Raw genomic sequence first — 10,805 nt, forward strand, 5'->3', positions numbered from 1 at the left:
TGGTTTGTTACAGCCGTCCTGAATACAGCAAAATGTACAGTCAAACTCGAGTGTGACAATCTGACGTTCGTCATATCGCCGACATTTATCAACATCAGAAGATCCGAGAAACCAATTACGGTAGCAGTTCTGGAAATTATCGCACCTACAATTAAGAAGAACAATGGTTAAAACGTGGATAAAGAATGTATAATAATCGCATCTTCGAATAAAAGTTTTAAGTAAATATAAGAAATGTAAGGCTGTTCTCTTTTCACTTCTGGAATTGTGGTAAAGGTTTAGTAGGGGCCAAGGCACAGATTATTTTTATCAATCTTATTTATAGGGCATTGGAAATCATTTCCTAGTACAACATAAGATTTTATAATATACTGAGATATTGGGTACGGTTGTTGGCATTAGATTAAAAACAGTTTGTAAGAAAGTTATATTCAATGCAGATGAATAATTTGAGTAATCTATTCAACAAGAAAAAACATGTGGTCTTAATCATGGCTTTCAGAATGTTAACAACAACAACAGCAGCAACAGCAGCAGTTACACCCACTTTTTGCGAATTTGCCGAATAAATATTTTTAGTAGAGTTATGTTTTATAGATATACTTCAAATCATAGAATCTAACCATATTTACATATCTTGGTCACGCGCCTGTGACGATACATTGTATTGGAATTCAAGTCAAGTGGTGCAGGAAGACTGCATGAACAAAGCTTTGTGACATACCTTCGATTTACAGATCTCGTGCCATTTAAATAATTTCTTACTGTATTTAGACAGTAATTATTTGGGAAGACGCAATCCTGGTCAGAATAAAGCTTCTCGCATAGAAAATCAGGTCCACTGCATACTTTACATCTGATACCTAAATTAGATAGAACTATTAGAAACGTTTGTCATTGAACGGTCGCATGATTCGTATACATAGATGAATCCGCTCTAGTAATTGTAAATAAAAAAGCATTTTCTTCCAAAGATATTTAAAACATACATTGTATGTATAACATGAAGATGTGTTGGTTCTTATATAGAAGAATTTTTTTTTTTTACTTTACTTGCCCGCTATCAATTGATAATGGATATTTTAAATTCCAATCACCAAAACTAAACTAAACAGTAATTACTAGTTCTTATGGAACTCAAATTAACGGTAAAATATCAATACTTACTTTTGGAAGGTGATAAAGTAAAGGGAGATTTTTTGGTGGAAGATTTTACAGACTTCTGCGTTGTAGATTTTGATAGTTCAGATATTGATGTAGAGACAATAATTGAAGGTGACGTCTTAACAGTTGTATTAAACCCATTGGGGTATGGTTTAGTAGAGTTGAATGTCAAAGGCGATATTGATCCATTCGTGTTTGAACTGTTTGAAGATGTTGAAGTATTATAAATTTGAGAAGTTGTATTTCTAATCCCTGGTGTTGTTTGATTGGATGCCACAGAGGCATAAATTGATGGTCTTGTCGTGTGATCAGATGGTAATTCTGAAGAAATAGATAACAATGCTGTAGACATAGATTCTTCTAGTGAATGACCAGGTGCGGTTTCTGATGAAGAAGATGGTTTCAACGATGGGCCTGCTGACGTTTTATCTGCAAAGTTAAACAAATGGCATTGTTGATCAATATAGTTTTATACAACATTTATACGCTCTTTAGTATGAAAGGAAAAATAAAATACTATTTTAAACAAATTATATATCATGAATCAATGCAGTTTAAACTTTATAAGCACAACTTTCAATTCTAACTAATCATTAAATACTCGTTTAAATACAAATATACACATTTAAATAAACTTCATTATTCCACTAAGAAGTTACATACATTACTAGAAAAGAGCATTATGCTTTATGTATACTTGTAATATATGTTTACCGTCAAACAAATCCAAATGTTTCGGAATATTATCTGTATTACAAGGTGGAGAGTTTCTTGTTGCTTGGCAACAGTAGTGACATGTCATGTAGTTCGTACTGTTTATAGCATTGGTCGGGTCGCATTCACTGTTCCTCATTGAGTGGTCATATTTACATTCAAATATTGTTGCACAGCTTAAAGAAATCAAAAGAGGCTCTATAATAGAAATAGGATACTGAATCACTTTCAATAACAATGGACACATATTTCCTCGTAGCTTTGATAAATGAAGTGTCTATCATTGTTTCTTTTAAAAAAACATTTATAAAAGTAAATACTGAGGACGTATTATTTCAAACCAAACATTTTAGACAATTAGTTTAATCTTAAAAGCAAAGGACATTACGAACGAACAAACAAACAAACAGACAAACCTCTTTTTGATGATTTTCTGTATCCCATTGTCAAAACTGACAACATTTTCACAGTAGTTATCACTAGTTTTACATGTTTCTATTTTACAATTGGTGCTATTTATACATGTTTCACAAGTTAATTTCGCATATTGAAGCGAGTTTTGAGAACTTGAAGAGTTTGATGATAAAAAACTTGGAGAGGTTGTTGATAATCTAGGGCTTGAAGATGTTGTAGATGACTGAGAACTTGAGAAGGATGTAGATGATGTTACTGAAAAATCGATATGTGTTGTAGAGAAAAACAATCATGGCTTTAATTATAAAAACGTGAACCACAATGAAATTCATCTAATAAAATAAAGAAACAAAAAAATAGGCAAAAGCGAATATCACAATTAGAATATGACTTAATTTGTAAACTATATAGATATTCGGGATTTTCTAGAATAATTCGTAAACTGAGAAGTCTCGCTTTATTATGGTAAGAATTAAGACGTTCTTTCTTACTTTAAATCTGTAATATCAATTATATTAGCTAGCAAGAGCCACACTTAACATGTTCAATATTACTTCTTTTTTTCAAAACAATGTACAATGTATTAAAGATTTGAACACTTTGTTTACAATAAAATAAAGTCTTTTTCAGAACAATTCGTTTGATAAGCAGTAATTTTGATTTATAAATCAAATTGTAAACTCTTAATAATATAACAATACAATTTCATAGCTAATAATTGTAAATAGTTAGCAGTGCTGTCTAGTTGCACTATAGCAGAAATAAATGGCAAGATAAGGCATTCCATAGAGCCACACTTCACATGTTGAATATTACTTCTTTTTTTTTCAAAATAATGTACAATGTATATACATATTAAAGATTTGAACACTTTGTTTACAATAAAATAAAGTCTTATTCAGAACAATCCGTTTGATAAGCAGTAATTTTGATTTATAAATCAAATTGTAAACTGTTAATAATATAACAATACAATTTCATAGCTAATAATTGTAAATAGTTAGCAGTGCTGTCTAGTTGCACTATAGCAGAAATAAATGGCAAGATAAGGCATTCCATACATAGCACGGTAATATATTTATTGATGTCATTCGACGGTTATCCTGACAGCCAGTCTATTGAATTGTGTTACCTTTTACATCATATTAAATATTCATTTCATATTATACATGTACGAATATTTTTTAAATAAAAGTCATATACATTATAATATAAAAAATACCTGTGCTATTTAATGCTTTACCAGCATTTTGGCTATATGTATGGTTGATGATAGTTTCCAGGTTCTTTAAACATGCTATTGATGAAACGTTGTTATAAGACTCGCAACAGTAACGACAAACTGTACCATCTACCATGTCACTTTTCTTCAATGAGTCACATCTATTATTTTTCGCGTCATCAATACTTGTTACATTATTAAGGCATGAATTTCTGTTTTCGCACCTGAAGTAACATTTTATTGCAGGAATTATTGTCATATTACACATGGAAAGAGCAAATTGCGTGATATGAAGACTTCGTTATCGGACAGTGAGATTTTTTAAGATGTCCTATTGGACTCATACTGAAAAAGTTGTTAAGAATAATCATTTTATTACAATATTGTTTATAAGACTTAAATAGGCCTTCTGGTAGATCAATATGTAATTAAGACGGACCGAGAAGGTCCGGAATTCCCATTACTTTCATAACGGCAAATGTTGTCTATGTTACAATGTATGTTTTTTATTGAAGTAACATTACACTAAAGCTAAATTAGGCGAGCTTTTTTAACTGACAGTGGGAACGCTGAAATCACTGTTACAACTTTTAAAGGATGCCAAATAATCTAAGGGATTACAGAATATTTTCATTACTTTAGATCTGATTACAGAATTCATCTACTGTGAACATACTACATGTACTCTGAAGGTTATCAAGCCTCTCAGATTTTGGTTCAAATAAGGATTATAATGACTTACCTGGATAAAAGGTAAAATTTGCCTATAATGAGAGTTACCGTTACTGAACACATTTCATATGTACAGTGCTCGGAATCGTCTCTCTGGATACCACTTCTACACCTTTCATAACACGATGTACCGTTACCCAAATCATCGCAATTACAACATCCTGGGAAAAAAGATTATGTGTTCCACTGTAAGGTTTAAAGTCAAGATTAGAATATATGTTTTTAATACTGTTCTATTTCAAGTCTTATAAAGTTACATCTCCGTTGGAATTTAACTTTATATACTTTATTCTTTGGTTGGGTTTAACACAGTATAGGTCATTTCCAGCTTTACTGGTAGAGGAAGACCTCGGGTGCCTTTATCTACATCATTTCAGGCACAAATGGGTACCTGCGTAGAACCACCGACATTCCGCGGGATGTATAGCTTTCTTACATGAAACATCCGAAGCTGGCGCAACTCAAACATACAGCGGTGAGAGGCACGTGTTTAGAAGTGTCTGACCTTAAACTTTACATACAGAGTAAGTTTTTTCTCCAATAATTTCAAACAATTATCAAGCTATAGACACTGTTTCTGTTAGACGATGTAAATTCATTCTTGAATTGGAAAACAATACAGTTTTCACTCAAATCAATGTTGGACTATTTTATTTACAGGGTAATTAGATAAACTTGTACACTAGCATAAGAAAAATAGTCTGCAAGTGGGATATCGTTCACTTGCAACAAATAAGTGATCAAGGTAGACAAAGAGCTTAATTAATTATAAGTGATCAAGGTAGGCAAGGAGCTTTTAATATCATTTTGAAAAATATACAACATATCAATCACAAAATATCTATTCAATCTTCTATACTTGAGGAATGACTTTTTTGTAATAGAAAATATATTTTCAAAAAGTGTTTAATTGTCGGATAATGGCAACGCCACTGTTAATTGCATGTGATGAGTTTTATAGCAACAACTCTTTAAACTACTGGGAAGCCTTTTCCTTCAACTTGTACTTTGTATCTAATAATTTCTTAAATCATAAACATTGGTCAAATCGATTTTCATATAGCTGTGGCGAAAGTTTAGACATGGAAAGGGACAACATCCACAGCTTCTTAACTCTTGAAGTATGTTCTTATTATACGATGTGTTAACCTTTCATACTTACAATGAAAGCTAAAAAACATAGATAACTATTCACATACGAGATATTTTTCCATTATGGGTGTCAGGTTGATATCGATTGAATAAGAATCGCTTCGTACGGCTTCTTTGTTTTGAATGTTCATGAAAGTCCACTGCAATGACAAATGTGCCTGAAAAAATCACATGGTTGCTTTCAATTAACACCATTTGTTTGTACAATATTATCAAAAACGGACAGTTCTACTGGCAATGAGACAGACTAGCATCAACAAGGCTTTCTTTTTAAATGACATTTTAGTATAAAATCAAGTACTTGACTTATTCGACAAAGAAAATGTTAAAACGAAAAAAGTACAACCTCATCACCTTCCCTCTGACATTTTACTTTTTAATATTTAACATCTGCACTATATTGCGTTAAAAATGAATGAAAAGTTCCTTTAGAACAAAATGCAATTGTGTAGGCACTTATACGCCAGATAACTAGTATCTTTTTCACATCGAATTCACGTAATTAATGAATCACATATTCAAGCAAAAGAAGTTATCTGAGCAACAAAATTAAATTTGTGTATCATTGTTCAGTATATGAAACTAACATCATTATTTTTGAAGATTATATAGACTGAGGTTATATGACGGTTTGGAGCATGGAACCAAATCGCTTGGCGGGAGGTAAATTTCAAACACTGATTCATACAAGACCATAATGATCTCTCTTATTTAGCAATGCAGCAATATTCCAAAATATAAGAAGAAAAATGAAAATCCTGTATTAATTGACAACATCTGTCTATATAAAAGTTACGATTGCTCAATGACAACTGACATTACAAACGAGCAGTATTATAATTTATCTAGACAAACAACCTATCATAAGTAATCCAAGCAGCTGAAATCCATTCATTATTAAAATTAAATAAAATTATTTATTTTCACTAAAATTCACACTGACATGTGATTAGTTCTAAAATATGTAAACTTTATATACATACATCTAAATTATCATATTGTATGTAACTTTACATGATAACTGAAGATAAAATAACTCACTAGTGCAGATGACCTTTTAATATCTCGTATGATCAATATCAACATATACATATACATGTATGACACATATACATGTATGACAATATTTTCCAATTGTCGAACTTAATCAAATAATCCGAAATTAGCAAAAGCATAACGAATTCTTTAGAATTGTCTAATTTTTGGCATTATGTACACCAGTCTTACTGACCTGTGTGAAACCACTCTAAGCATGATGGGAACGCACTTCATTTTACATGGCGGCTTGATCACCGAAGTGATGGAACAAACGCAAATGGGGCCAGTTGAAAAATTAAACTTGTTCCATACTCTGTTGGCATAATAGCCATTACATCAATTTTACTCAAAACATGAACCAAACACTCCTTCTGACAATCCTTTATTGGTTTTACAAACCCAGTTTCGTTCAACACGCGTGATAGTATTTCGTTGATTGTTAGTTTAAATTAAAACTGAAAGTGGAAGTAGTTTTGAATATTTGAATAAATAGTAACACAGTAGAACTATCAATTGCACTTGCAATATCGAACTCTGGAAAACAGCGATGCCTTGAAAGCAATAAATGATTTTAATTACTTAAAAAGATATGTTGTGTTTTATAAAATTAAAGTGTCCTACGCGGACTTCTTTTTACCCTCATTTTGGGTGAGTAATGCGTCGTAAGACACAGGTCGATATTTGAGAGGCCGGTGTGTGTAAACAATGAATTTTGGGTAAAATGTATAAACTTAAAATATGATAAACAAGATCAACAAGGAAAGGCGGCGTTCAATGAACGCAACCCCCATATGACCCAGCAAGTCGCTCTTGCTTGGTTTTACTTACTTAAGTGCACGTTGCCACGCGTGACGATATCGCATCCTTCATTTATATTCTGTAAGAACCGTTAACCTAAAAGGTTGTTTACAATATGATTTTTGATAACAAGCAGTGACAGATCAGATTCTACGTATACTTGCATTTGCACAGATGTGTGAAGTTGGCGGCCTAGCGGCCTGGCGGCCTGGCGGCGTGAAGTTGGCGGCCTAGCGGCCTAGCGGCCTGGCGGCGTGAAGTTGGCGGCCTAACGGCCTGCTGGCCCAGCGGCGTGAAGTTGGCGGCCCAGCGGCCTGGCGGCTTAGCGGCGTGAAGTTGGCGGCCTAGCGGCCAAAAATTTTAATGTTATAAAAATGTTTTTTTAACAATAAAACGGCATTTAATGAAGTTTTAAAGATAATTATTGTTATTTAAACGATATATCTAAAGAAAAAATCACTTTCAGAAATTATTTTAATTTTGTCATTTTTGTGAAGTTGGCGGCCCAGCGGCCTAGCGGCCTAGCGGCCCAAAATTTTTATGTTGTAAAAATGTTTTTTTTAACAATAAAACGGCATTTAATGAAGTTTTAAAGATAATTATTGTTATTTAAACGATATATCTAAAGAAAAAATCATTTTCAGAGATTTTTTTAATTTTGTCATTTTTGTGAAGTTGGCGGCCCAGCGGCCTAGCGGCCTAGCGGCCCAAAATTTTAATGTTGTAAAAATGTTTTTTTTAACAATAAAACGGCATTTAATGAAGTTTTAAAGATAATTATTGTTATTTAAACGATATATCTAAAGAAAAAATCACTTTCAGAAATTATTTTAATTTTGTCATTTTTGTGAAGTTGGCGGCCCAGCGGCCTAGCGGCCCAAAATTTTTATGTTGTAAAAATGTTTTTTTTTTAACAATAAAACGGCATTTAATGAAGTTTTAAAGATAATTATTGTTATTTAAACGATATATCTAAAGAAAAATCACTTTCAGAGATTTTTTTAATTTTGTCATTTTTGTGAAGTTGGCGGCCCAGCGGCCTAGCGGCCTAGCGGCCTAGCGGCCTAAAATTTTAATCTTCTAAAAATGTTATTTTAACAATAAACCGGCATTTAATGAAGTTTTAAAGATAATTATTGTTATTTAAACGATATATCTAAAGAAAAAATCACTTTCAGAGATTTTTTTAATCTTGTCATTTTTGTGAAGTTGGCGGCCCAGCGGCCTAGCGGCCTAGCGGCCAAAAATTTTAATGTTGTAAAAATATTTTTTTTAACAATAAAACGGCATTTAATGAAGTTTTAAAGATAATTATTGTTATTTAAACGATATATCTAAAGAAAAAATCACTTTCAGAAATTATTTTAATTTGTCATTTTTGTGAAGTTGGCGGCCCAGCGGCCTGGCGGCCTAGCGGCCAAAAATTTTAATGTTGTAAAAAGGGTTAGGGTTAGGGTTAACCCTATTTGTATGCATATTGAGATAATCAAATAAACTTGGAAACTTGGAAACTAAAAATAATAATTATCATTCAAATAGATATAGATTATACGAGTACATAAGTATTTACATTTTCATTATACAAATTTTTTGTGATAGACTTAAGATGCTTATACAGCTATCACTGATGCCAGTATCGTTCTTTCTTTCTAGAAAACATAATTATGACAAAGCATATTTAACATGGTACTTTTAAAGCAAAGTCATCGTCTTTAATGCAATAGTAAACATAAGCGATTGCTATTCTTAAAAAATGTTTATGAACATTCCTGTTTTGTTATGATAAAACAGGCGTCTGCCTATAAGTTTTTAAAACTGCGTTTCGTTATCACTTAATAATATTTCTGAAACAACATCTTTGCCAAATAAATTATACAAAGTTTTCTTCGCGAAAAATGTCCATTCTATTACAAGTTACAACAACATGTTTTATGATATACAATTCACATTATATTTTAGCCCCATACAGAAGCCTGGTAACCACTTTTAGATTTTAAGTGTTTATAATATTTATTTAAACATAAGTTATGGCAATTATATGAAATTAGATAACAAATAATTATTGAAAATACTCATTCCTTTTGCATTATTTTCATTTTGATCGCAGGTCTGTCAGATACTTAACCTCTTAGTGACAAATGAAACAGCTTCGTTAATTTCAATTCAAATAGTTCATTTTCGTTTAATCACGTGTACAACATATACATCACAATCAAAATGGCTAAAACTTATGAAAGTACTTATGCCATTAAATGTAATTTGATGGGGTCTTTTGACCTTCTCCAATCCCTCCAGAGGCGTGCACGTCGAGGAGAAGGCACACGGCAGGTCAAGGTCAAGTCATCTTAAGTACCAGAGGTGATTGGTTGACCTGTCGTGACTAACCTGGAGGGTTGGCGCTAATGGGAGCCGTTTTTTTTTCGTCAGTATGGAACTTGATGCCTGGCCAGTATTGTCGTACTCCCTCTACCACCCAACGAACGAAGAATAGGCTACAGGAAGATTCAGCTTGACAAAGACATCCCCGATGTGGCTACCTTAGTGGACCGGCAAGGATGCTATATTCTCGGACAGATGGTTATACCGGCGCCGAGTATAAATAAACTTAAACTGACTGGTCTTTTGTCCTACCTTTACTTTTTATGAATGGGGGGCTTTTGTTCTACTTTTACATTTTTATAGGGGGCTTTTGTCCTATGTGGAAAATTCATGGGGGGGGACTCTTGTCCACCTTGTCATTTTTAGACGGGCGTGGGGGGGGGGGCTTTCGTCCGAGGAGGGGGCTTTTGTCCGTATCCAGAATTATATATACATGTATAAAAAATTATAAATTGAAAAAGAAATTAAAAAAATACAAAGGGCCTAAAAAAAGTATTACCCCTTTGTTGGATTTGAACTCAAAACCTTCCGTATGCAAGACAAGTAACATAACCACTACACTATCTGGCCCGATGATATTCAATGACCTGTTTCCATGTAATGTGTTTTTGTATATAGTTCTTTTCCTGCCACCCCTTTATAATCTTTAATTTAATATTTAAATTTTGTGCATTAAATGTCTTTGATCTTCATAAAAATATCGTATTTCAAAGGAAATGTCTTTGTAAATTATTGATTTTGATAAAAAAATATATAATGTTAAATCGTTATATCAAAGTCATTTTTTATTTTTTGTTTTCAAACTCTTGGAATATAAACATAATTATAATATCTGGTGGACACAGTTTCAGATTTTTTCTATCTTTTCTAAAAACAAATTACTGTCGACGTCTTGTTGAACAACTTATGCGACTTTTTTCACCATGCATATTACGTAATTAAAGATTATTGAGTCGCTGATTGAGCGTAATTGAATTCCTTTCATGTGCTTTAAACTGCATGTAAAATGCTTGTTTATCAAGAAAGTTATGCCGACTCAAATTAAGTTAGTCTGACGCGCATCAAACAAAGTGTCATAATTCGGCTGTTCTCTCTCAGACCCCTACGTTATCCGTTAAATTATTTATAACCGGTTATAACCCCCAAAGTCACACACAGGGGGTGACACGATGCAGTAACACATACTGTAAGT

General features: G+C 32.6%; 1 protein-coding gene across 1 annotated transcript; it reads right to left on the reverse strand.

Moving 5' to 3' along the window:
• Positions 1 to 1,566: 1,566 nt before the first annotated feature.
• Positions 1,567 to 6,386, reverse strand: LOC132727494 (uncharacterized). The gene is made up of 7 exons (XM_060713024.1): positions 6,257 to 6,386; positions 5,446 to 5,556; positions 4,257 to 4,407; positions 3,515 to 3,738; positions 2,295 to 2,547; positions 1,862 to 2,054; positions 1,567 to 1,593 (listed from the first exon to the last, which is right to left on the reverse strand). Exons 1-7 carry the CDS (start codon positions 6,291 to 6,293, stop codon positions 1,567 to 1,569), a joined length of 996 nt encoding a protein of 331 aa, XP_060569007.1. The 5' UTR covers positions 6,294 to 6,386.
• Between the last annotated feature and the right edge of the window lie 4,419 nt (positions 6,387 to 10,805).

The sequence above is a fragment of the Ruditapes philippinarum genome, unplaced genomic scaffold (genome assembly GCF_026571515.1).
Source record: "Ruditapes philippinarum isolate M1 unplaced genomic scaffold, ASM2657151v2 ctg4377_1_1_1_1, whole genome shotgun sequence".
Lineage (NCBI taxonomy): Eukaryota > Metazoa > Mollusca > Bivalvia > Venerida > Veneridae > Ruditapes > Ruditapes philippinarum.